The sequence below is a fragment of the Neodiprion virginianus genome, chromosome 2, assembly GCF_021901495.1.
Source record: "Neodiprion virginianus isolate iyNeoVirg1 chromosome 2, iyNeoVirg1.1, whole genome shotgun sequence".
Lineage (NCBI taxonomy): Eukaryota > Metazoa > Arthropoda > Insecta > Hymenoptera > Diprionidae > Neodiprion > Neodiprion virginianus.
Window position 1 is genome coordinate 29,522,719 of NC_060878.1, and position 27,621 is coordinate 29,550,339.

Below are 27,621 nucleotides of genomic sequence, written 5' to 3' on the forward strand. Positions count from 1 at the left end.
CTGTAGTGTCTTCTCAGTGATTTGGTTGACTGTGGAAATACCGTAATGGCATGTTAATCAAAGTCAAGGTTGTCAGATTAATAGAGTGAATCGACGAATAGATCAAATACGATGTTCAAAAGGTTCCGATATACATAAAACGTTTTCATAGAAAATCTATCATGCTTCCTTCGAAATTAATTCAATTCACAGCCCTGAAAGGATTAAATTACTTGACCGTTCATACTCATTAGCACTTAACAACTTTGATACGCGATTATCAACGTGAAATGTTACAATGTATGTATAGGTGTAATTACAGCTCAGGTTCAAGTGCTGAAGCCTAAAATTTCCAGGGCATATAAGGGTTCCGTCAACTGGGATGAGGTCTTTCACCAAAGGATAGGTATCAACTGGAATCATGGCTTCTGCTCGTTCCTCGAATGACTAAAAATTAAAATGCTTCAATTAGAAGTCTCACGATTTATTACAAACCTGTGTATGAGATTGTTACTTGAACGATGATTGGAGTCGATCGGTTCACACTAGATTCGCTTGAATTACTAATTACTTGACCTGATGATGCTAAAATATAAAATAATCGCAGAAGAATTACGAATATCCGCAATTAGGTAAAAGCAATTCACCTGACACTACGTAATATCAAATCAATCGAAACCTCTTCGTTTTTTTGAAATACGGCTGTCGCGTCCCCGCTCTTTGCTTTCAGAGGCTGTAGATCCAGTTCGTAAAGTTTGATTGGAGAGATTATCCATCTGTTACAAAACAATTAAGTTAATGCTGAAATAAAATCGCAGCAGTCGCATCAATTTAGATGAATCGTTGAACCACAATTAATGCATTTGCATAATGAAATTATGCACGGAATTACTTTTTCCTTGCAGAGTTTCAATCGGTTAATGTTTCTACGTCGCTTCTCCACTATCTCGGCATGCGTCAGTGTAAACCTATGAAATTGGGTCACTTGATACGTTCAATTGAATTATAGATCATGTATCTTTGTTAGAATTGTACGGTGAATCATTATCTTCATAGATGCTCATGTAATTTTAGGAATCGATTATACTATACGTCGTACGGGCTCAATTGGTCGAGTATGCATTTCACACCTGCGTCGTTTATTTTGTTTCCAGTTAATGTCAAACTTTGTAATGATCTGTTAAACATAGAAATTCCAATTCAAAAGCGTGTTCTGCAGAGGTGAACAAAATCAATGATCGCTGTATTTTGATATTGTTTCTCTGCATTCGATATATTGATAAAAGCCATGCGTGAAATATTTCTGATTTGAATTATGGTCCTTTTAGAATGTAAGAAATACAAGAACCGGAAAAGTGTATGTTTAACCTAAGAACAGGCAACAGACTGATGCAGTACGGATTGCCTGTCAAAAAAATGACAGGCGTTTTCCGTCAGACATTCAAAACGACGACATTTTACAAGGAAGGCTATTGGCTATAACCAGAAGCGACATCGAAAATGATAATGAAAAGCGAAAAGATTTACAAGGACAAGTAATACACCATAGTAGACAAAGAGTGGTATTTTTACCTGTTTGTCCGCAACATATTACCAATCTTTTCCGCCCCTATTTGAGAAATAGTATTATTTGCAAGGTTGAGCACGATTAATGTGGACGTATATGGTTCATCGTGGTAAGACAGATTTGAAGCTATTTTCGCCACTCCGTCGTCGTTTATTTCACACATTTTCAGTGATAGATAAAGAAGCCTGAAAATCAACTTTTCTTCAATTTTTTCACCTTGTTTTTTTCGTTGTACCATCTACTTCTGGTTCCAAATATTTTTATTCAAAGCTCAAGTCAGCGTGTATCAGTTCGCTGTCTCAACTAATTCGTGATAAACCAATTCATGACTTACCTAGTCCCTGTGGCACAAAGAAGGTGATGGTTTTGTTTCGTGTTCGAGTTCATGTCCAAATTCAAATCTTTTATTGTGGAACCGGGTTCGGCTAAAATTTGTGCTATTTTTGCAATTCCAAATTCATCTATGAAACATCTTTGTAATCTGTAAGGTTTAAATATAATGAATATACCAATAAATACTGTGTGGTTAAGATGTCAATTCATTGTCTTCGTTTTTAAAATTACTTCAGAGTTGTCAACGTGGAAAATTTCTTTATGCTGTTGTTTAGCGCTTCCAGCATGAATACGTCAACATGACAATCTGTGAAAAAAATTGATGAATCTATGAAATTACACGATGAATTTCAACAGAAAATTACCTTTGCTGCGCAGATCTACCGGATTGTCCAAGTGTACTTGATGATCGAATAATAAATTGAATACGGTTGCATCCATTTGAGGTTTTTGCCTGCGAAGAACATTAAAAAGATGTCTGTATTCGTGTCTTCAAAGACGGCTTCTTAGAGACATGGAAAAAATCTGTGTCTAGACACGCAACCTTTCGAGATACAGAAGCAAAATCTTCGAGACACGGAGGATTGTTAATTATAGTTACGGCGTAATAATCATCATATTATACAAAATCACGTATTATACCTAACCGTTGTTAGCTCCAATGAAACTTTTCCAGCATCTTCTGTCTCATCTATAGGTTCTGCCAAAGTGATTTCGAAAGTTTGTTTTCCTCCAGTAATCTGTCGAAAATAATTATTCATTATTATTTGACTCTGTGTAAAGCGATTTTGGGATTTTGTTCTTATGCAGTCCGCGATATTAGACATGATTGTCATGCTTTGAACCAAGTATTCCAACAATGAGATAATTTAATAGGGAATTACACGGAAGTATGGAAGGGGGTAAGCGCCGAGGTTTGAGCATGACTGCAGAAAATCTGTAACGAAGTTTGGTTCTTTCATCAACGATCTGCGATTGGGTTGCGGCGGGTTGCTGTAGGCTATACGTCAAACATACAGTTACATGGCAGAGTCGGCAAAAATTTTGTTGTAATTGAACAATCAAAATCATTCGAATTTAAACGTTACCCAGCTCACATCTAATTGAACTCTGCCTGGAAAAAGCTCGATTGGATTTTCTTTCTGTAGCCATGATACTGTTTACAAAGATTGCTGTCGGTTATCCAAGGTAATTAATCTCTACATTAATTCTATCGCTTCAGTTGTTGAATAGCTGCAATGCTATGAATTTAGCTTCTTATAACCGTTGACTATATATCTTCAGTCAACGTTATAATCGTTCCAACATGTGTTCATTCGATGAAAAACGTGTCAAGAAGGTAAATTGTCTCGGGGCTTATCAAGAACCAGCTGTTCATCTATAGCTAAATTCCGCAGCTGCCAGTCAAAGGCATTGACGAAATAATTAATTATTGGATAGATTGTTCAGATCCAATTCAAATTTTGAATCCAGCGGAACTTTGACTGATTGCTTTTTCGGTTCAGTTTGTTATCGTTAATGTCGTCACCTCTGATTCCGCGTGTTTTCGATGCTTACGGAATTGCGTGTAAACGGCTCCCGCCGATAAAGAAGATATCGGATCGCTAGCACGGCTTCTCATAGCCCCAAGTCGACTTACCCGCTGACTACCGGTCACGAAAATTTGCCTAGGGTTAACCGTCTTCAAACTCTTTTGTCTACGGTTGACTAAAGTAGACCGCAAACCACTGATCTCTATATACTAGCTAGCCTTGGGCTTTTTTTATAATGGTTTGCCCGCGTTTGCCGGGTCAACGCGGCGTTGCGCGGCGTTCGCCGAGCTTGAAGTGGCTTGAAGTCAGATATTTGCGTAACCTGAAAACGTAGCTAAGCACAATAAGTATTGTTTGATAATGCTATTGTGTATTCGTGACGATGTATTTTCTTAATCGCTTACAGATCGGCTCTTTGTTGAATGCTGCGCGTACTTCTGCGCTCTCATTTCAAAGAGCATTCGAGAGGTATTTGATTTAATACTACAATTGCATATCATTTTATTGTTTGGCATTTCGCTCACGTGACCAACCATGTGACAATCGATTCCGTACGCATGTATGTACGCCCTTGCAGTCGTCATCGCGATTGTTTCACGTTTGTCGTTTATTTACGTTAGGCGGGCTAAGACGCGCGAAATGCTCGTGGCGCGAGTGACGAAATGACACGCAATAGCTGGTCCGTATAATGATAATAAATGTCAGGCACTGGAGGAAAGAGTCATAAAACTACCGTTCTCACTGTACGATGAAAGCAGTCGCATCAGTCGGACTAAGATGTCTAGCACCGGCCTGCCACATTTCTCCGTCGGAAAGATAGTCAAGGGGTTTGGACGCGGATCCAAGGAACTGGGCATTCCGACTGGTTCGTATTTACGCATTCCTTACGCATTCGTACGCATATACATACACATTTCGTGAATTTGAACCGTTGCATGTGAAAAAAAATGGTTGCACACCAGATGAAGCTGATATTAATCACCATGTCTGGCACGACTTCTGATTTACCTATCTTATTTCACAGCAAATTTCCCAACCGAAGTTGTACAGAATCTACCCCCCGAGATCGGTACTGGTATTTATTATGGATGGGCATCCGTCGACAGAGGGGATGTACATAAGATGGTAATGAGCATAGGGTGGAACCCATTTTTCCAAAATACTCAGAAGTCGATGGTATGTAATTTACACATGTGTTTTATACATGATCCTAGTCTATCAATATTGAACCACCCTAAGTTGCGCCTTAGCTCTGTTGATTATTTATCTGCAAAACGTTGTTCGTCATCTAATTCGTAAGATATTGATTTAAGTTTTCAACAAAATTCACTGGCAGGTGATTTGAACATCTTTAAGGTTCGTCGGCAAACTCTGGCTTTCCACTAAAGTCACTCCGAGTAACATGAAATTTATCTTTCTCTAAAATATTTAACCATTTGACACTTGTTTTTATTTACACAATATTTCAACAATATTTTCACTGTAAAGTTATATAAACGAATGATGTTTCTCTTCGTTGTTTGAAAAGAATATGCCGAGTAATCAGGCTTCTCATCCAAGCTGGAAATTTGCAAAACTAAGAGACACGAAGGAAATCTTTTAGAGCGAATGAGCGAGTTGAGGAAATATTGAAGAATTTTGTTCGAGGTCGGGAAAGATTTTAAGAGAAAATACATTAAATTATTCTGGGATGGCTTGGCCATCGTAAATTTGTATGGTTTGCTATCTAAGCACATAGGACGTAAAAGTATAAAATTGCAATATATATTATTATGAAACGAGTTGAGCGACAAATTGAATTTCAGTTCTAGAAAATCTGAAAAGAACAGCTGGTTTAAATCTCATGATTTATGGCCAGTATGTTAATATATCTGCATGTAAAGTTAGTTGTAATTGAGCTAATTTTTTTATATATAATGTAATACCATTGCGCGCTGGAATGGCTAGGTCACTATATATTTGGACAAGCTGAAATAATCCAGCCATTTGACTTCACCTGATGAAGTGTGGAAATAATTGCTCATTGATTGTCATTTCTTTTTCACTTAGCGAAATATTATATTTTCTTTGCAAATTTCGAGAGACTTCCAGAAATCCTCTCAAAATTTTTGAATCAGTCTAAAAATAGTCAATCATATCTCTGACCCTGTAAAAATCTCAAGACTGATATAATCAACAGTTTTTGGAAATTTAATTTTTTTTCGTTGTAGTTTACTAGATTCTTCATTCGCAGATACTTGGCTGACATCGTTTATCTGGGTATTTAGATGAAAAAATGAGTCGCTCTTTATTCATTCGAGTTCAGCTTTTCTTGTTTGTTGATATTTGCATTTCGTATAAACAGTAAGGACGAATCGTAAACATAAGTCAGCTGAAAAATTATAGGGAAAACAAGTTGTCTACATTTCGGAGGTGGAAATTCATCGGTTAGTTTTACAATAATCTTAACGGAGTTTTGATTACAAAATAAACAGTTTGTTTAGATGTAACCAGCGTAATAAGAGCGTTATTACCGTTGGGAGATATATCGTGCGCAAAACCTACAATTTTCAGGGAACTTGTAGCTTGGTTATTCTAATAGTGACTATTTTAACAGATGTTTTTTGCCAGGAAACGCACATAATCCATAAATATCCTGGGGATTTGTATGGATTGGAGTTGAGGGTCGTGATACTCGGGTTTTTGAGGCCTGAAGCAGACTTTACTTCCATCGGTGAGGATTGTTATTATTCCACAGTTTCAATCCTAATGATAAGATCCATATCAATGTTCCATTTACTTCCCGCTGACTACGTTTTTTCAGGAAATTGTATTGAAGTTTTACCTCGAATAATAGAATCTGTATAATTGTTTCACCTTCAGGTTAACTTCATTGTTGTACTTTATCAATCAGAGTAAAAAATCTGATGATCCTTTCATCGTTGTGTTGAATATTTTCTAAATCATCACCGGAGGACTATTAATTTCCACTATACATTCGATTTGTTTCGTTAGCTAATCGCCTTTTTTACATTCCTCGCTCTCCTCGAATGGTTCATCCGTAAACAACCTTGCCCATAAAGTTTAGAAGGATTCTATTTCTAGAATGCGTAACAGCGCTACCTCATTCATATGTTTCAGAGGATCTTATAGCTGAAATAAAAGGAGATATCGAAAATGCCAAAAAGTGTCTTGATGAACCAGAGATGGCAGCCTACAAGACGCACACTTTTTTTACAGATCCGGCTTCGAACACGTTAGGTTGAGATATGACTCTCATTCGCTGTAGGCACTTGTGTGCGTAAAGAAATATAGTCAAAAATGTGAAGTGTAATGCACTTGATCGTTCAAATTTGCACAAGATGTGTTGACGCAATAATTTTACAGTTTTAATCGCTCGACAGGAACACATGTGGTTCAACATTTGTAAATTAATAATTCAGATATTCAAGCTGCCTTTTTAAAAGATACAATTATTTATCCCGTTATGAACGGATGCAGCCATTATTTTTCATTGACGTAATTTGACAAAATTCGTACGTGTTGGGGTGTGTATATTATATCAATTGTGTACGTTCTGATCGGAAAAATATTGCATAGGCTAAGCGGGTACACGGATCTGGATAATATCTGTACGAAGTTGCTCAGATATAAATCACGTGAGAGTAGCGTTTTCTTAGATAAAATTTCGTAGTAGCAGTTTCTCCGTACTATTGATGTTTAAAATGGATTGTGGTGAATGTTTTCTATCTGCTTTTTACAGTACATCAGATTCTCTACTCCTAGACATTAGTATTAACAGAATATTTAATAAAAATACAATATTTTTAAACCATACTTATTTGCATTGTCATTTCTGAAGTGGAAGACAAGCAGAACAAATGCCTGGCCGTGATTGATTGATTGTTTTCAACGAACTACACGTGGAGAAGAGAAGAACACCGTGAAATATTTACCAGCTGAATATTCGAAGGCTGTTTAATTCAAGCGATGCTTTATAGATTTGCAAAATCCGCGAATACTCTGTAATTTCCGATATGTTTACCTGCCGTACAACGTACATACACATCTCGTTGAGGCATGTCGCTTTGCAGCGTTCCGTACCGTCCTGATTCGCGTTCGTAGAATGAAAAGCAAACAACCATCGTTCCACACCATTGATCAGTTGACGTGGGTACACCGTGTGTAATGTTATACGCGTACAATGATCAGCAATTTTATACTGGTAAACATAAAAGAAAGAAAATCATTTATCTGATGGACGTTATAAACCGATCGACACGTCTGTGTATTTGTATAATGTTATCGCATCGCGCGTGTAACTGAACGAGAATATATTTTGTGGTGGGATAATTGACTGAATGATTCTTTTGTATTTCAACCATGGAGAGCAGTAAGTATTTTAGACCTTGTACCAATATACGAGTAATGTGCAGGTATCCTTGAAACAATACATCTAGTATCTAATCATTATTCAAACTTTATGTTTATAACTCGATGAAAATGTATTAATATTCAAAATTTCAGAGCTTGAATTTTGTTAATCGTGAAGTTGAAGGTTTTATTTTTGAATTTATTATTGCAGTTAAAATTCTTTTCATTCACAATCGATATACAGTAAAACCTTACGCGAAGTATTTCAAGAACGATTTGAAAACAACTTTGATTTACCTTGAAATTCAGGTATACGTGTGCAAATAAAAGTATACCGAGAAGTTTCAAATTATAAAAATAATTAAAATTTTGACGAGTAATCAAAAGTTATAAAATCCAGAACTAGCAGCAACGAATGAAGTATAAAAGGTGGATAGAAATTTGTTGAAAAAGAATTTGCAAGATTCGTGAAAATTATTATGCCTCTATAAAACACATCTACGTTAATTTGACAATTGGCACAGTCCGTACGTAATATTAAATACTTCGACGTTTCCACTTTCATGTTCACCGCGTGTAATCTTGCGTTTTCTAGAGTCTAGACGAATCTGAGACTTGCGGGCATGCACTTTACTCAGGAGACACTTTCGCATACGTATGGGGAAGTTTTTCGAACATTCCTCGCCCTCGGTGAGCACTGAAAGAGCTTCAAAGTATCGCGGCGAAGTCTAGGCTGAGTTTTTCACGCAAAAAGTATTGAGCTTGCGATTCGATTACTCGAAACACCTGCTCAGCAATTTCCGACGATTGTACAATGTACTCGTGTATTTAAATGTTTCGTCACATCGTCGCTCACACCCAGTTACACGCAATCGCGATTTAACATATTTTTTGCAATATCTAGTAAAAAAGTTTCCTTTCATCGTACACGGATTGTTCATTTTAATTCAGAAAAATTACCATTAACAAACGCGTTTGGGAATAATTTGCTTGAGATTTTATGATAAAAAAACAAAAAAAAAAAAAAAAAACTGTCGAGATTCTGGGTTAAAAGAAGAAAAAAAAAGTGTAATGTTAACCGCAAGGTATTATTGTTAGCGTTGCGTTATGAGAACTCGTAAGGCAAATACGAATTAGCAGAAAATTGGGTTCAATGTTGAATTTTAAATGGAACTCGAACGTTTTTTGTGAAATGATTTACGTACGATCTAATTCAAAGTACACGCTTAGTTGTTGTTCGCTAATAGGTTACACGAGAAACATTCCAAGTGGGTCGAAGATTTAAATAGCCTGCAATTACAACCTGCACAGATATATGTAATATATTTATAGTATACGAAATTTGTTTTTCCCACCTACGTTTACGTGGGCATGTGTAGAATAATGATTTTGCAATTACGGCATACGCGTGCAACCTCGTATATAAATTGGCACGCATTCTGCATGCGAACTTTTTTTTTGTAACGTTTTTCAAACGATTCAAAGTACCGCACACCTTTCACAGTTTTTATTTCGGTGTGGGTAATTACGAAGTAAAAAAGAAGCAACATTTATTGTACCCCGTGTTCAAATTTTACTTTGCAAGTTCGCCGAGTTCCAAAATTTCCAAAATTGTCTTTGAAAATCGAAACAGTTATTTATTAATTTTTTTATATCTATATAACAAGGTTTCGAGACAGTCACGTATTTTTCAAACTCGAAAAAATTCGAAACTCGTAGAGACTGGAGGAATACAGAGTCGGGAGAAAAATGTGGAGAATTTTCAAACGATAGTCGCGTTCGCGTTTTATTCGGCCCACGCGTAGTTCCGCACAGATTCTTTGATCTGGACTATTGTACGTACGTCGATCCTCGCGTCTTACACCTCAGGTACAGGGGTGGGCTGCGGTATATCCTCGCCCAGCAATGCCGAGAGATTTTCAATCCGCCTAAGCCTGACAGGGAGGAACCTGATAAAAATTCATGTCTACGTAATTCCTTTTCGCGAAAAATGTTGTTCCATTTAAGGAGGTGAGTGCCGTATAAAGATATCAGGGATGTTTGGATCCTCAAATGAAATTCCAAAAATCGTCTCCCTTAGCTTTAAATCACCTCCTTAATTTTAGAATTCCTTAAATTCCCCTTTCATCGGATTTTTTCACTTTTTTCACTTTTGTTTTATCTGTTTTTTTTTTTTTTCACTGGAAGAAGGTAGAAACGCTTGTTTTTCCCGAAATAATAATCTTTAAGTTCAATTCTAAAATGCACCTTATATCTCGTTACTTTTCACAATTTACACAACGTGTCAAGAAGTGTACGCTTTTCAGTTTCTCAGCGAAGTTTTCCAAAACAACGAATCGTAGAGTGCACTCTGGAAGGTGTTCGGTTTCATTTCGTTATTCTTGACAAACGGTAAAAAAATTTCCACTTTCGTTATTGTCCGATTTATGGTTTCTTCAAACACAAAAACAAAAAACTGCCCTTCGTCGATTTTGAAAATACACCTCAATTCAAATTTTTTTTGCAAAAGCAAGTATGATTTTTATATGAAATTTAAAAAATCTGCGCTGCATTGTTTACATGATCATGTGATTTCAATGCGAAAATGTGATTATCTTTACTTCATTCTCCTTTATATTTCGTTGATTTAAATTTTTATTTTTCCCGGCCTACCTTTGTTCCCAGTTAAAAATTGACTCATCTTCTATTTCGCGCGCCATACGAGAGTCTCGAGTCTAGACATCTGTTTTGGCGTCAAGCGATCTGTTTACCTACATCGCGTATCAAGTCTCGACACTGTTATCGCAGCCTTCCGTCTCATTTTCATAATCCTCTTCTTTCTCGGTTTTTCGTAAAACTGTGACCGCGAAATGCTACCTCGGTTCTGATCCGACGTACCCAGCGAATATTCCATGGAATGTAAAAGAGAAAAGAAAAAAGAAATAACAAAATAAAAGCAAGGATATAAAAAATGGAAATCCGCCTGCAAAGTGCCTTATACGTAATGTATTTACCTATCGGCGAAATATATGATATAAGTAATTTATCAATGAAATAATGAAAAATCGTCAAGCTTCTATACTTTTAATCTATATAGCTGAAAAATTTTCCGTTTCATACAAAATCATTACCTTTTTAAAGAATTTTTGTAAAGACACATTTTTTCACGCAATTACGGACGTACGTTGTTTTGTTAGTTTGCGTAATTATACTTTCGAGGCGTGAGTATTTTATTTAACGAGTGAACAGGTTATTCACTTTTATATTTTTAAACTGGCCGATCACTAGCGAATTTAACCTATTCAAGAGTTTCAACATTTTTTATTATTTTAAATGTGGTATCATAACATATCACCATCTTTATTTATTTATTTATTTATCAAGGTCGACGGGCATAAATGATCTTTTACTAATAATAATATATGTAATGCACTAAATGGATACAAAAGCAAATTTCGTCTCCTTCTCTCGCAACTTGTTCTTAGCGTTGCGATAAATGAGTTGAAAACAAAAAAAGAAATAATGCCATCAATTGAACGTATAAATAAATACTTCGCCACGATAATTAATAAAAAATAAAAAATAAAAAAAGAACACAGAGATTGGAACCGTTAATAAATGCACCGCGATTGCAAAGTGCCTAGGACGTAATGGAACAGCATTATTTTCAGTTAGCAATGTCATTTAGATCGCGCGAGTTATAAATAAATCGAAGCCAAAAATAGGTCCAAGGTACAACAGGTTCCCATATCGATATCTGTGTTGGAACTGTGTTAACATGACTAATTTTCATACCGATATTAGGATCTTTCAGCAGCGAATTCGCCGGCTATATGCATTAGGTATACATATTCACCTTCAGTTCGTATAATTATACGTTTATTTAAATGAATTCTGAAACTTGAACGAGAAAAGTTTTCGACGTTAGGTATGAGGTTGGTGTATTATACCTATGTTATATCTACGTACACACCCATATACAACATGGAAATTCACCTTATACCTATGAACTAATTTGCCCAACACGAGCTTCGCAGATTTCCCTTATACATTCGAATAATACAGACGCCTGTACGCGCACCGGGGTGTTTCAGAAGGGAAAAAAATGTACGATTTTCCACCATGGCACCTCCTAAAAAGTTTGTTCATTGATTTTTCACTTTTGTACATTTTTTTTAAATTAGAGGCTAAATTTTTGTCTTACCGTAACAGACTTGTAATATCAAGTCTCCAGTTGATGTTTTCGAAATGGACCTTGCGACTTTTTCATCATTAATTCAATCTCATGAAATAGTTATAATTCGATGTGAACTTTTAATTTAGGAGGACAAGATTCCCGGATTATATATCGTTGCGTTACGGATCGTCATCTTTGGGTTGAACATCAATGCCAGGAAAGAAATAATAATTAAAATACTACAACGTGCTTCTTCACGAGATCAAAAAAGTGAAAAATCAAATAAGCGCGATCTTTTACGTGACGTAGAACGCTCATCTCTTCGCAGAATATTTCTTTTAGCCTGAAGAAATTTTACAGGGGGTGTCACGGTGGAAAATCGTAAATTATTTTTTACGGAAACACCCTAATACATACATATGATACCAATTACGCAGGGAGAAAGAGAAACGATTCGAGCACCGTACTACGACAAACGTACCGCGCGAGGGGAAAGAACGAAGGGGGGGGGGGGGGGGGGAAGTGGGCAACAAAATGGAGATACGGAAAGGAAAAACGTTGCGTACGTATACAGGAGCAGAAATCGCGAGTACGAGTACGGCGGAAAAACCCGAAGGAAAAAGAGTAAATGAAAAAAATTCAGATCGCGTGCAGAAATCTCCTCCGGACTGCAGCAGCGGCAGCAGCTGCTCGCTTATCCCGCACGTTTTACGTACCCACGTCTACCTCTTCGCCTACTCAGTTTTATCACCCAACGGAGTAACGCAGCACGCCAGCTTTCAAAGGATGCAGGGTACACCCACATGCACGTGGTCGGAGAGCTCGAACCTATACCTGCCCGACTCGTCTTGAATGAAACAAAACCGTGGAGAATAAAACTCGAGAAATATAATAAATGGCAGTAGCCGCGGAAGAATTAAGAAGAAAAGAGGATAAGCGTGAATAACGGCTCAACGCGAGACCGAGTATTTCGTACAATGGGAGAAATTTCATTTTTTATGATTATGTGCGCTGGTAGAAAATCATACCGGAATAAGTATCGTTGTAAAATAATTATGTCAATATTGTTGAAGTTATGCGAGAAAATGTGACAGCGGTAACTATTCCCTGCGATTCCAGCTGTCGATACTATATTTATTCGTTATCGGAACGTAAAATCTGCTGGTTTGGTTATAAGTGACTAAATTTTTTCAGTCAATAGCGTCTTAGCGTCATTGATGCACCAACGAACGTCAATTTATCGCAACAGTCACCCAAGTTATTACATCGATAATTAACAGACCGCTGTGATAAAGAATAGTAACACGTACCCGATTTGCTGGTTACATCTACAAAAATCGTTTTCATTATGAACCCGGAATTTCATCATTCGATTATGGTATACCTACTGCAACCGTGATGATGCGGAAACCGTTTGCGATTGAAAGGATTTTTATAGGGCCGAAGACGCTGACGCTTCTCTCGATCAGCGATCGGCAAACGAAAATGAAAGAGGCGTCGAAAATCGTCTCGCGAACCTCGGTATGTGTGTTACATAGGATATGTACACTGTACACATGAGATGGGTGAAACCGTGTAATTCAATATCGTTGCTTTTTGCACCAGAGAGAAAGAGAGAGAGAGAGAGAGAGAGGCATGATCAAGTTACTTTTGGGATTTTGGTTCACCATATTGGATCCGCCATATTGAATTTTCAAATTTTCTATTCAGATTCGTAATCAATGACCAAAGAAAGCTCCCTTTACCAAATATCGACATCCGTTCGGTACGTTTTATTTACCCCCGAAGGGGTGAAATGGGGAAATAAACCCTCTTGCGGGTACGTAAGGTTAGAGTTGAGATAAAAATCTGAAAAAAGGAGGGAATGAAAAATGACCTTTTTACGGACCACCCTAATACAAGTTCGATTCTCGCGTATAATTTTTACCGGCACCGCGTTGCAAAGTAAGAGTTCCTATTTTTCGATCTCCTCTGTTCTTCAAACTTTGTAATCGAACAATTTTTCGTCTCATTTTATCCCGCGAACGTTCTTCTATGACCTCTGAGCGGCTAATGTGATTCATCCCTCGGATGATATGGGATTGGCCGATTTTCGATAACTCGGACACGTTTCGAAGTTTCGCAAATGATACGAGGGGGGGATGAAAAAAATTGCAAACGGCTATTTACTGAACAGTGCGCGTGTGTGTGTTTGTGTGCGAGAGAGAGAGAGAGAGAGAGAGAGAGAGAGAGAGAGAGAGAGAGGGGGCGAAAGGAAGGAAGGAAGGAAAGTATCAACATAAAATCTCCATGCGCCCTCGATTTAAACACGTTTGTTGACATCTGTCAGTGCGCCGAAGCTTCGGGCCTGTTCAAACCCGGCACCTCTACACCTGAGACCCTCGGATCCGTCGATACACGAGGATGTGTGTCGGGTGTATCCTGCCATTCGAAGAATGTCCTTCCCGAGGCTTCGGCACACCTCGTAAACAGCGAATGCTACTCGAAGGCTGCTCGTCCGCTGTCCCAAAAAACGGTTTCGCATCTAGTGTATTATTCAAATTCGAAATGGAATGGCGCGGTCTGGATTCGCCGGTGGCGATTTTCACCCCTTATCTGCGATCCGCCGATCGATCGGGGAGCGTCTTCTTCGTATAATCGAATGAATTCACCCCGGCGTACGATTCGTGAAATATCACGAAATATAAGGTGAACGCTGGGATCAGGTCGTCTCATTATAGATGTAACGAAGTTTCGCCAGTGACACACAGCCGGGAGTTTACCTGACGCAAATAAATTCGACGAACAAAGATCCTTTTGAATATCTCTCGCTGTTCTCTCAGTCGCGGCGAAGTCCGTATAGATATGCAATTTCATCCCCGACGGCGGCTAAGTAGGGTCGGAGCTAATTTCAAACGAACAAAGATTTGCTTCGATCAAATGAACCTGAAATTTATTATATTATACCCATCCAATGTTTCATCCGCGCTTGCTGCTGCAGTATTAGAGAAGAATTATAAGAAATATCTGATTTTGAAAGCGCGGGCTGCACGGCTGTGAGAAACGATCGTAAATCCATTTCACAAGGCATTTTACCCAAGTAATATTTCTCGCTGTTTTTTCAACTCGGGCAGTGAAATCGTTTCGGGATTATAAGTTATGAAAAAAAAAAAAAAAAAAAAAAAAAAAAATCGAAGTCTCGGCGATCAAGCGCGAATTATTTTTGCATTTATCGATTTCTTTCAGATTGCACTTTGGATAGTAATTTTAGATAATTTAAGGCTTTTGCTTCACGATTGCGCGGGAAATGATAATTTTTCTCTCTATCGCGTTCCACGTTCTTTTCGCGGTTTTGTTTTTCGGCTTACAACATTTTTCAGAATTTTCTTCACTTCGCGCAACTTAAGATTGAACAAATTAATCCGAGGGGACGGACACGTGTTAACTTTGATGAATGGGGGCTGCAATCTTACTTCGAAGCAGTCGATCTCATAGCGAGATAAAAAAAAAAGGTTGATGCTCCGTGTAACGAAGGCTAACCGGCTCGATGATAAGATAGGTACCGATGATTGCCTTGTCTTTTTTTTATCACAAGATCATCGCCAATTGATAATAGTCAGAAATATTGAAATTATCCAACTACAATATTTCGTAAGCTTCAAGGTTTTTCCTTACTGGTCTGGTTTGAACTACCGTACCGTTTCAGTCGAATAGTTCCAAACTTTTTAAAGCATGGTCAGGCTGTTTTTTTATCGAACGAAAAACGATGGTCGGAAACTTGGGAAAACTGATCGATTTTTTTTTTATTTATTTATTTTTTTTTTTTGTCGTAATAAACAGTAATTTGGTTATTATTTGACCGTAATCGATCGGCGATGACGATTGATACGTTTGTCCTAGACCTCGCGTTAAGAGACCACTCGTCCTCCCGTAAGAAAGAAGTCAATAACCCGATCAATGCCGAAACGAGATTACATTCGACGAGGCAAACGCGCATCAGGCATCCAGACTTTGGTGATTCTGTAAATACATTTTCTCCAACTCTCGAGTAAGTGAGGCCGATTTTGGGGTGGAGAAAGGGCTGCGCTTGGCGGCTTGTGTATATCCATATAATTTCTGGGTGAAGGACGGGTAATTGAGAAGGCGAGGTTAAGCAGACCTCGTGGTGGCGACGGGCGGAGAGGCTTCCGCAACCTACAGCATCCCCGTAGGTGCAGGCCTGTAAGGACGAAGAGGAGACGCGAACGAACCTACGGGAGGCGGACCGTACGAGCAGAACCTTCGTCGGGCGAAGAACGCGGCGTTTCGGGCTTACGGGAGGAGGAAGAGGAGGGAAGCGAGGGAGAGGACGGAGATTTCATCCCTCTTCGGCATGACGTCACGTTGCTAAAGCGACGCGCCGACGCTGGGCGTCTGCGTGGGTCGGGCGGCCGTCTGGGACGAAATCAATAGTGTGCCAGGAGCCAGGTAGTCGGTGTGAGTGGCTGTGGAACTCGGATCAGCAGCAGTCCTGGAGCCGACCCCTTGGAGGTAGGACAAGACTCCGTCGTCTGACTGCATCGCTGACCGTGGAGAGGCCATGCCAGCCCCGCCACACCGGACGCACGTCATCGCCTAGAACCGCCACAGCCTCACCAGGTAAGCTCGTCGCCTCCGTTCCTTTTCTCTTCCTTGCCTTTCCTCTCATCTCCTCTCCTCTCTTGGCCATTCCCTCCTCGTCCTGCTCGTCCTCTCTTCCTTCGACGACGGATATCGAGTCGCCCTGATATCCAGCCAGCCGCGACCCGCCTTCCCTGCACCCGCTCTCTCGCACGGGACGACTTCTCCTCGGCGAAACTACCTGCACCCCGTTTGCGCGGGATACCAGGAAGCTCGTGCGGACCTCGAAACAGTTCGCACCGCGTTACAATACTCCCGTAAAACCAACCAAGTGTTAAAATTTTACGTATCCCCGATGGTTGTCGAGTATCTAGGTTAGTCAGCGCGTAAACATCGAGTAGATTCGTACTTGTGGAGCACCTCGTTATTATCCTGCTTCACCGTCGTGTCCTCTATTTTCATTTATCACCTCTTCCGTCGCACACTAATATCACGGATGCGGAATTAAAAGCTCGGTTTTTGATCCCCGACTGTTTTTGCACCCTGTCCCCTGCACAGTCCACCTTCTTCTTCTTCTTCTTCTTGTTCTTCTTCTTCTTCTTCTACTGATATTTCAATTCGTCGATACCAATTAATCACGGGCGGATCGTTGTTCGTGTTATACGGTACTTTCCAAACATTTAAGAAGCTTTGACGAATCGACGTCCCGTGCAGGCTGCAAGCTCACTACAATCCGTCCAGGATTAAGCGGTGTTCCCTCGATCGTGGTTTGACCAAAGCTGATAACGAAACCGTGTCTCTCGGTGTGAGTGATTGAATCTTTAATCTCTGGATCGCGGGGAAGGGAGGATGGGAGAGGGGGTGAGGGAGAGGAGGGGAGTGCTTCTTGATACGCTAATTTGGTGAAAATGAAAAATGTCCGTTTAACATTCGAGGAGACGTTGACAACGGATTAAAGGGCGAAAGACACAAGTGTAAGCTCATCGCCACCCTGTGGAGGACGGATACTCCCGACGACGCGATCGAACCGATAAGCAGCGAGATAGGCCATGCCTCCGATCCAATACCATTACGAGCATCAATTTGTCGTATCAACTACCGTCAATCATACTTCCTCTTTGATTTACTGCCACCCTCTCCCCCCTCCTCGCATGTCCTTTCTATACACGCTTACACCTTTCGAATGGCTCCCAGTCCCGCGTTACGATGATAGCCCCACACCTATGCACCCCGCCTACGATGTGTGTGAATTAACATTTTCGTATGCGAGTGTGAGGGACCTCTTCGGCACACAACCCACGGACTGTTGCCTGCGTTTAAAGATGTCGTTAAAACCGACAGGCCTCGACGACCTCGAAATTATTTACCAGATGGGCGAGAAAGAGCGATTTTTTTTTCGCCCCCCCCCCCCCCCCCCCCCCCTCTCCGCCCCTCTCCCTCTCTCCCGGCCGCGTTTATTTCCTTGCTTTTTACGTTCGACTGATCGATTCTTAAACACGTATATTATACATGTGTTTCATGCATACACGGACATGTGTACGTATGTAAACGAGAATTAAATTCGGTACATTCAGCGCGCATTTTTAGAATTGGTTTCGCGATTGAAAAATTTCTGTCAACTTGCCAAGCTGATTTCACAGGATATCCGAATCAGCCTCGACGTGACACGTGACCGTTTTATCCATATTTAACTGCAGTACTCGATGTCTTATTTCGACCTGATTATAACGACGTCGTTCAATACGATGTACGCTTGTTGTTTGGATTCAGTTTTTCATTTGCTTACATCGACAAACAACGAAGCACCGTAAATTATGTCGCTGATTTTATTTGTCGTTAGTTTTCTGCCCCTGATATGGAAATGGAAATTATTTGTTTTTTTTTTTTCCTGCCAACGTTGCCAGGGTTTGGGACTATCTGTGATTTATTTTTTCGCAGGCAGAATAAACGGGGCTGTGAAACCGAGTTTACGATTTATTTGATCGCGTTTTATTGCGTTCAGGATTATTCAAGTGCCAATTATGCGGCGTGTTACGGGGAAGTGAAACGCGGTGATACAAATGTGAAAACGAGACTAGGCTGCAGCCCGGAACGGTGTAAGAGAGCCGGAGAAAGAAGAAAGTTGGAAAGAACGACGGGGCGGGATCCGGAGCGTCACGAGGAATCCCGTGGCAGACATGTCGAGAATCCGAAAGCTTCGCGTTTAATAATTCCCACCCTGAACGTAAGCGCGCGATGCAGCAGCGGCAGCTTGCAAAGCCGTTATCGCCCGGAGACATTTCCCGGCTATACGGTAATAGAGCATCGGGCTCAGGTTGTACCGGCGTTAAAAAATTGAGTAGAGCATTAAATTTTGAGGAACAAGGTCGGCGCCGGTTGAGGTCGCCTCGAGACCGTTCACGTGGCAGGGATAGAACGGGGTGGCCGCACACCTGGAAAATCCGGACAACCTGGAAATGTCAGGAAAATTAAAAGCGGGTCATGGAAAACCTGGAATTGTCAGGTGGTTTTATTTGGTAATTGAAAAAAAAAAACTGGAAAATATCAATTTTCTGTCGTGGGAATTAGAAACGATTCTCCGAGGCAACGCAACTGAGAAAACAAATTGCCTTAAACTGACTTTTTTGTACGTCATATTTTACTTGAATTCGAATTGAATTTGAAACCGAATATAGAGTTAGATTTAGGTTTCAGCAGCTCACCAGGATTGGGAAGATGCAAGGGAAAATTAGGACTGAGATCCTGACGAAAGTTTGGAAAAGTCGAAAATATGTGTGGCCACCCTGGTTCATCGCCTGTCAGATTACCCTGCAACCCCTGCGTCGCACCTGCGGACCGCCCAACACTCGGAACTGATAAAATAGAGCGGAAGAAGGAGAGGATCGCCGGGCAACCGAAAAAGCTCTCCCCGGTTTTTGCCCCGCGTCGTTACATTAACGGGCATGCATACGTAGGCGCGTTTCCGAGATAATCGAGGGCCCCCGGCACGTAGGTACGTACCAACATCGACACACCGGTTTCGATTGATTAAACTCCATGCACCGTTAATAATTGGATGGCGTGAGTCAGGCTCCAGCTAGTCGAGCCCATGCCGCCTCTGCCTACCCTTAGCAGCTCAGGTTTCGATCAATCTGCGGAATCGTGTTCACGCCCGACGTTTACCACCACTACACCATGCCCAGTTTACCTACCATCCGATCTTTCAACCTCGAGATTGCGCGCACCGCGGAGGAGGAATATTTTCCGTCCCGTTCCGTGGAACCCTGCAGGATTAGCTGATGAGCCACTTTTTCTAGCTGCTTTTTTGCCGCCCGCTAACATCGCCGCTTCCCCCGTCCTTCGTTCTTTGTCGGAAAAATTATCGCTCAACCGGCGATCGTCGGTAGTTTGGAAACTCAGTTCTCTCCAACTTCGGGCAGGATTATTTAATCCTCGTTCAATTGGCGCTGAATTTTTCAGTATACTTTGTGTCGAATCAACAAACTTGAAATACCTATTGCGGAGAATTTCAAATCGAGTTCGAAATTTCATCGTCTGCAAGCTTAATTACAATTTCGGGCGATATGCTTTTACAACTAACAACCCTGGAGTTTTTGGTCCGAGTCGAAGGTTAGGACAGAGAAAATAGAATGGTATCTCAGCCGATGCAAACGGCGAACAATGGCGAAACGGTATTCCTGGCGTCTAACAAAAATGAGTCCGAGTGAGAAAATTCTTAAAGTATCAGGAATCTTTGGTAAGGTTTCGTGATTAGAATCTTTAAAATTATCAAACATTGGTGTTTTTTATTCGATTCCAGTGTCATCGGGCTGATTTTGTTCAGCAGAGATCGAAATCGCCTGGAGAAAGATGTAAAAGTAGTTGTACGCAGACTAAATGGAAATAAATTTTTTTTGGAAGAGTAGCTACAACGGATGTTTGTCAATAATTAAATTTCCACGTTGCGACTGTATCATAATATAATTCGATTGTGAAAATTTTTGTCGAATCGTCGTTGACTATTACAGCTCGCGTTGTTCGAATTCGCTCGGTTTAATCACTGACAAATGGAATTGGTGAAGATATTTAAAACGGATTTTTCTTTTTTTCCCAACGGACTGTCCGATACATCCCTGAACCTTGTGGGGACGATTCGATTAATGAATCAAAAATCATCGTCAGAGCTGAATAGCGATTATTTCATCAACGCGTAGGTATTTCCAATTGGGTTTTAATTTCGAGCTTCCAATCGGATGGTCAAAGCCGAGCCGAAAAAGTGACGACTTGGTTCACCCACCGACGCAACAATACACGTATAATATATTTCACCCTCCGAACGTTAACGATCCCATTTAAATCCCGGCACAACCGAACGAGAAATAGAAATTGAACGCGGTTTCGCTATTGCTGAAAATTCGTTACACGATTCCGAAACGCAAATCCGCACGCATCGCGATCGCGGAACTCACCGGCTATTAAATACTTCGTAACGAGAGTGAAGGGTGTTTGTTTATACATACCTGTGCACGCAAACGTACGTGTACATATATAATACAAAGCTAATCCGAAACGGAATAATTCAATTCGAGGCGAGGAGATCTCTCCGTCTCGGAATTCGACGGAACGGATTGCTGTTTTCGAAAGCATGTCTGTAGTTATTTCGCGGGAATCCCCTTAAAACCCTCCCTCCGGTCCCGTTCAAAAAAAATTTTCCATCTTCTCCGGCCCCCAAAAACGACGCTTGTTCGTTCTTACCTACGGACAGGCGTTACCCTCAACCTCACCTTTCGCAATTATTATTATACACACATCGCTGTGCGATCATCATCCCACGGTTCAGAGCTTGCATCTAACTACCCGACGTGACGAGATACTCTTGAAGCTTTGCGGACAGGCGTCAATAGCTTAATTAGAACGTGGATCATTATCAGTTACCGGGACCGTGTATACATCGCATCGTTATACAACTACGGGCGAGAACTTTGGTCAATTGTATACACCAGCTTTGTTATGTATGCATGTGGACCGCATATTACGTGGGCGTATACATTAAAAACTGTCGCGGCTTGTATATTATATACATGTACATGTAAATACGCGGACATTCGTCAGGGTGAAAAACTTATCTCGGTTTATTTATACAACTTTCCTCCGTAACGACGCGTTCCTTATTTTTTTTTTATTTTTTTTTTTACCCCTCATGTATCTCACATTTTTTTTTCTTTTTTTTTCCCTTTCCCCCCTTCATCTTATTCATCCGTGAATATGATGTGTCTGAAGAGAGGAAGAAAAATAAAGATTACATTTTTTTCGTCGGAGTGCGGTGTTTTTTTTTTTTTTTTTTATTTCATCTTTTCTTTTTCATTCTTTCCGTTGTTCACTCTCTTTTTTCTATTCGCACCGTCGTCTGTAACGAAGCGTAATGTAGGTATATACGTGCAATAACGGTTACGAAAGCAGCGCGCGATAATGTCGGAAATTAAATGTTTTCGAAGAGCTTCAACCCTTCACCGAATGAACCCCGTCCCCTCTCGCACCTGCAGCCTCCTGCGGAGGTAAGACTTTAATTAACGCTATGAGTGAATTTTTGAAAGCAGTTATTCTAATCATAACAACCCTGGGGCGTAACGAGCGCTGCCGACGGCCTCGGACGTTTTACTATAGAAGCCAGTAGAACTCGCTTGAAATTCTCACGTTGCTTGTGGAGTCGCAGAGAGAATTGGCAATTTTCGCGGTACCTATCGCAGTTCCGCTGTACGCAAGACCCGTGTCGAAATAATTTCGCAAGTGTCATCCGAGGGTGAAAACGGTGCGGTGAAATCGCAACGCGACCCAACGTGTCACGCATTCGGACTTCGCTTTGCGACTGCGAATTTGTCTTTTTCGTCGTTCGACAAACGTGCGCTGAGATGAAAATTTGTTTTATTTAAGGAAACGGCCTAGTTTTAACAAAATTTTATTTCAAACTGAAGAAAGAGCAAGAATAAAATAAAATAATGTTTACCTTCAACTGTGATATCGATCGAGAATTTTTGTTGATATAACGAAATGAACTCGTTACGCGGTTTGTTATTGAAACATTTAGTTAAATTCAATGAAAAGTCACTTGGTTTCGATAAATTTTGGTTAATCGAAGCAAATTTTCACTTTCAAATTGTTTCATCAATTATAACACAGGTCAACACGATTTTTGTGCCCGAGTAACGAATGGTTTGAAAAGTAAAGAAAATCGTTATTATTCTACAAAAACTTTGCTTTTGTTAACCGACGAGCAGATATTTCAAAGTTCATACGAATAAGACGTAACCCAATCAAGTCGTCTGCCAGTGACTGTTTCGTGTCAGTAAAAGTAAGACAAAACTTTTTAACTCCAAGACAGGTTTATTTTTGATACATTCACTCAGAATCAGTAATCTTGCGTTAACGTTTAAATGTCTACAGCTTTTATTTTTCGTTTCGCGAATGTATTATAAGCTTAATTATTTTTCCACATCAGCATAATATCCACGTTCCGATCGCAACGACAAAGTTTTACCAAAGCATGGGTAATTTTTCTCGTTTTTGTAGACGCGAAGACCAAGTAAATATCTTTCGTAATTCGGCTCTCCCCTCCGAAAAAAAGAAAGTTTTCAATCGTCGAATAGTATGATTTGCGATTATTTCAAAAAAAAAAATTGTTTCCATTTTGAACTATGTAAATAATTCGCCTTGAAATTGAAACAACAAGCTTATAGTCGGAGCAGGGGTGGATTAAATTTGTTGAATTGTAAAAAAAAAATGCAGAATCATCCGTGCTATTTATTTAAGAGTGATAAATTTTTATCTCATCGGCGACGGTTAACCGTCAGAGTCAAATAATTGGCACGCTGGAATGGTTAGCAGCGTCTGCCGAAGAGTGCGGTATCATTTCTGTGAGAAACGTTTGCCTCTTACCGACTGTTAGATCCCATTATTGATATCGGATCAGATCGATATCGGGCCGCCAACAGTGTTTTCGACGAGCCAAGAATAGTTGGAATTCAAGTGCTGCACCCCCGGTCGGGTTTACGTGACGGGGAATAGGGCCTGCCGGGGAGTCAAATCCAATACGATACTTAACTCCATTTAGCTCAATATATCTATCATGCCGCGAAGGCTAACCTGCCAATCCTCCCGCGTCTACAACCCGAATGGCGCTGAATTGGTCGTCCGATTTTTACTCCCCTATTTTCCGCGATCCGAAACGGGAACGAGACGACGATGGCCTTTGGCGAAATTCTTCATCGATTCTCATCGGGAAGAACTTCCTCGGCGTCCCTTTGACTCTAGATTAGGAAATACACCGCGAATCCGATAATCACCTCATGCGGAAAATCGAGGCACAGAGAGATTAATTATTTGTCTCTAGACAGTAGGAACCGATCGAAATCGTTAGTTTTCTCACGACCGTAGTGCGGGTTATATTCGCGTCGATGGTTAAAATACACCATTCATACGATTATATCTAATACCACATCGGTTTGTCACCGACGAATTTCCATCTCCGTTTCTATTCGCTACGCTTGCGTTGTCCAAATTTTCGGCACAAATGACACTATGCATATATTATATATATGTACATATGGATAGAATAATGGGCTTGCTTTTCCAACGAGTTATACATATATCATTGAATAGCGTATACCCTGAACGTTATCCCCTCGCAATTATAACCTCTACTCGAATTATGTCCGCGCAAATTCGATTCCTGTAGATTCGTTGTTAACGGTCCTGAACGACAATGCCACGAGGCTTGGCGATCCTTGACCTAAGACTTATCGTGCCTTACCGTTAAACGAAACAATTTACCAAAGTGATATCAGAATTTTTGCATCCGAAATCGGGTGCGGATTATTCAACCTCGAGATTATCAATCTGCGTCCGTCGACAGGAGACGTACAAGGTTTTTCACCGTTCCCTCGCGGACAAACGATGTCAGCTGCGGTGACGGAAACAGGAAGCTGGCTTGTGCGCGCGTGTGTATATACATATATATACATATATATATATATATATACATACATGTATAGATATACGTTGTACGTATATTTACAGGATACAACTCGGAAGTGAGGCGATAGTAGCACTTAACGAAACGAGAAGGGGCTAAAACTTGCCACGTATACAAATATGAACGAATTTTTGTTTCGTTTTGCCCCTTCTGCTTCCTTCTTTCTGCTCGTCAGCATCGACCCTTGTCTTTTTCTTTTTATTCATCTTTATTTGCCTTCATTTTTCTCTCTCCTTTTACTTATATACTTCTTCTGGTTTTCCTTCTTACTCTTCTTATTCTTCTGACGTTGCGGAAATCTTTATAATCGTGGACATTCGAGCGCTCGTCACGAGGTTATCGATGAAAAATGCATTATGAAAAAACTTGTAGCTAAGCTCTGTGATGTTTATAAATTATAGTAGACTGAAAGTATGGCTTTTACATTCTGTGTTCATGGAATAATCGAAGCGTTCGTCGACTTATGATATTTGGAAAATTGAAAAGGAGTTTCGAAATTAAGTACAATGGAATTGATCGGTCATAATTGCGGGAAATGGGGATTTACCATTCGGAACAATGTATCCCAAGTCGAGTGGCAAAATCGAGTAAAAATTTGTTTATTTCTTGTGAAAAGCGGGTCTGTTTAAAAAAAGAAAACCTAAAGGAAAAAAAAAGAAAAAAGAAAAAGGTTGCTGGAAACTAGAGAACGGAATTATTTCTACTCGACCGTAAGATTGGCTTATTCGAAATTTTCACACCGGTTATAAGCCACTTTTTACTGCGCGGCTAAACTTTGTCTTGCACTAACGATTTTCGATAAACTGCAACTACGACTGGTCGACCGCGTTGCAGCGACAGTCGTAAGTTATAATTTGGATTTTTTTTTTCACCAACTTTCGGAAAGTTCCTCTCGGCTATGCAGGCCGAAGGGCCATAAATCCGATTTGTGAAGTTTAGTTGATAGTTTTTGATTCCATTATGTGTTTCGTATAAACGGATACAATCAGCTAATTGCTCGCGGGTCTGGGAAATATACGCTTTACATCGACCGACGTAAGCGACGGGGGTGAAACAACGGGTGAAAGAGAAAAAGAACAAACGTCGGGAAGGAATTCACCTTTTCGTTGGAGAATTTTAAACGGGCGTGTGATTTTTGCCTCCTTTTCATTCTCCGTTTTATTTTCTTTTTTTTTTTTTTTCTCTCTCCTTTTTCATACATATATCCCCAAGACACCGCAACGAGTATGGTATTTGATCGCAAGGAAGAAACGAATATGAAATTCTGCTCATTCGTGTTCGTCTGCACATCCAGGCAAACCGTAATTGGAACTGCGCGGGTGAAACGAAAAAGAAAAAGAAAAAAGAAAAAATGTTTCCAAGGAAATTTTTCTCTGCCGTAGATATATCCCGTTCGTGTGCGAGTGCGCGTATGTGTTTGTGTTTGTGTGGATGTCGTGAGATGTGAAAAAAGACGATAAAGAAAAGGAGCAAGAGATGGAACGGTACACCCAACCACACACACACACACACACACACACACTTTCAAGACGCATTGATTTTCACGCTGAAACAAACAGTGTCGTATATAGGTATAGATATATGTACCGTATATAATGCATGGCGTCAGGGAGACGTAGTGAATAGTGACGATTGAAAAATGTTGTAAAAATTGGTTAACATAAAAAAAAAAAAAAAAAAAAAAACCCGGGACGCTCATCTTATACGTATGTATATTCCGGTTGCTCCCTTAGCGTGTTTTCAAACATAACGTTACTTCTCTTCCGGGGATTGGAAACGCCTGATTTCTTTCTCCTCTTCTTATTTCTTTCTCTCGGCTCCGCTTGAGGCCGACAGCCAACGACAAGACCCGCCGCAACCCTTGTTCATATTTGCACCTTGCCCACGTCGTTTCGTCGTGGCTAAAAGTCAACGGTTCCGTGAAGAGACAAGCGGGCGGGTGAAAACGGATGTAAAATAAAGGCATAATCAGTTGCGTGACAGCTCTGTAACCTTCGCGTAGTTCGGAATCCCTTATAGGAGTTACCCGATCCTCGGCACGCAAGCCGCTTCAACCGCCTCTAATTTCCTGAATTTGTTATTCATCCGTTGTTTATTCACCGTTCCCGAGCAGCAAGTTGATATAGGTTGCAAACGGGACACGCGATCAAGCCGGAACGACGCCGAACGGAGGCTCCGCAAGTTCATTTATTTTTCACCTTTTAACGGCTGGTGGAGAAAGAGGAATAGCATGGAAACGTAAGAAGGAGGAGAAGAAGATAAAATAGTAGGTCCGCGTTATTTGGTCTCGGACGCAATCCCGAGCTACGAATTATAAGGGTCGAAGAACGATAAATTGTAACCATTGTCGAGGTCGCGCGCTTTTGGATCGGCGGAGGAGCTTTTATCACTGGAATATAAATACCTAGTACGTGCGCCGAGGAATAATCTATTCCATCGGTTCCGCTGCTCTAGATGTTGTTCCGATTCCCGGACGACGTCTACTTCGATCATCCGTACGTTTTCGCCGCCTACCTAGTTTCTCCATCCGAAAGGATTCGCTTCTCGGAGCAGCACTTCTTGTAGGCCAGCTCGCGGCTGGTGGTACCGGGTAAGTGCAACCCTTCGTCACCTCTTGTGAACGGGGTGGATTGATCCAACCACGGTCACACGACGCCCGCCTACATATTCTGTAGGCTAGACGTGGTGCCCGTGTCGATTCGATAGATACAACTCGACTACTGCGTACGTGATACAAAACGCGGTGTCTGAACCTCCATGGCTAGGTGGCTAAGGTTTCAGGCGCCGCGTTGTACAATTAATGCACACACATTCGCGCGCCCTGGAAACGAGCGCATGCAGCGACTGGGAGGGAAAAGTAAGGGGTCGGCTTTGGCAACGAAGTTTAACTAACGCCACCGCAATCGTATACACGTATAAATAGACCACGGGCAAGTTTGTAGGCAAACTGTAATATCCTAAAATTCAAATGAGTATTCAAACTATTCGTATAATGCCTTGTTATTCGTATCATATAATACGCCTTTACCGTGTTACACAGACACCCACGCACCTCGAGGAATACGAAACACCAGATGTATTTACGCGCATAATACGGTTGCGGTCACCGCCCAGC

The 27,621-nt window shown here is 40.6% G+C and overlaps 3 protein-coding genes across 7 annotated transcripts in view; 2 read left to right on the top strand and 1 right to left on the bottom strand.

Annotated features, from left to right (window-relative positions):
• Positions 1-37: 37 nt before the first annotated feature.
• Positions 38-3,863, bottom strand: LOC124297006 (leucine-rich repeat-containing protein 71-like). Its single transcript, XM_046747552.1, has 11 exons — positions 3,816-3,863; positions 2,522-2,619; positions 2,245-2,333; positions 2,111-2,186; positions 1,881-2,027; positions 1,552-1,731; positions 1,079-1,156; positions 872-947; positions 627-755; positions 277-426; positions 38-194 (listed from the first exon to the last, which is right to left on the bottom strand). The coding sequence occupies exons 1-9, from the start codon at positions 3,858-3,860 to the stop codon at positions 648-650; spliced, it is 897 nt and encodes a 298-aa protein (XP_046603508.1). The 5' UTR covers positions 3,861-3,863; the 3' UTR covers positions 38-194; positions 277-426; positions 627-647.
• LOC124297009 (putative riboflavin kinase) lies at positions 3,682-6,927 on the top strand. 2 transcript variants are annotated; one of them, XM_046747554.1, is made up of 5 exons: positions 3,682-3,879; positions 4,167-4,276; positions 4,436-4,587; positions 6,022-6,124; positions 6,532-6,927. In XM_046747554.1, exons 1-5 carry the CDS (start codon positions 3,794-3,796, stop codon positions 6,654-6,656), a joined length of 576 nt encoding a protein of 191 aa, XP_046603510.1. In that variant the 5' UTR covers positions 3,682-3,793; the 3' UTR covers positions 6,657-6,927. The 2 variants fall into 2 exon arrangements, with proteins under 2 accessions (XP_046603510.1, XP_046603511.1); XM_046747555.1 differs by lacking the exon at positions 3,682-3,879 and having other exon boundaries at positions 3,959-4,276.
• Positions 6,928-16,378: 9,451 nt separating this feature from the next.
• Positions 16,379-27,621, top strand: part of LOC124297453 (glutamate-gated chloride channel) — a 97,329-nt gene continuing 86,086 nt past the window's right edge. For all 4 annotated transcript variants that reach the window (XM_046748504.1, XM_046748503.1, XM_046748505.1 and 1 more), the window contains exon 1: positions 16,379-16,537. The gene's annotated coding sequence lies outside the window, so the exon portion shown is untranslated. The remainder of the gene's footprint in view (positions 16,538-27,621) is intronic.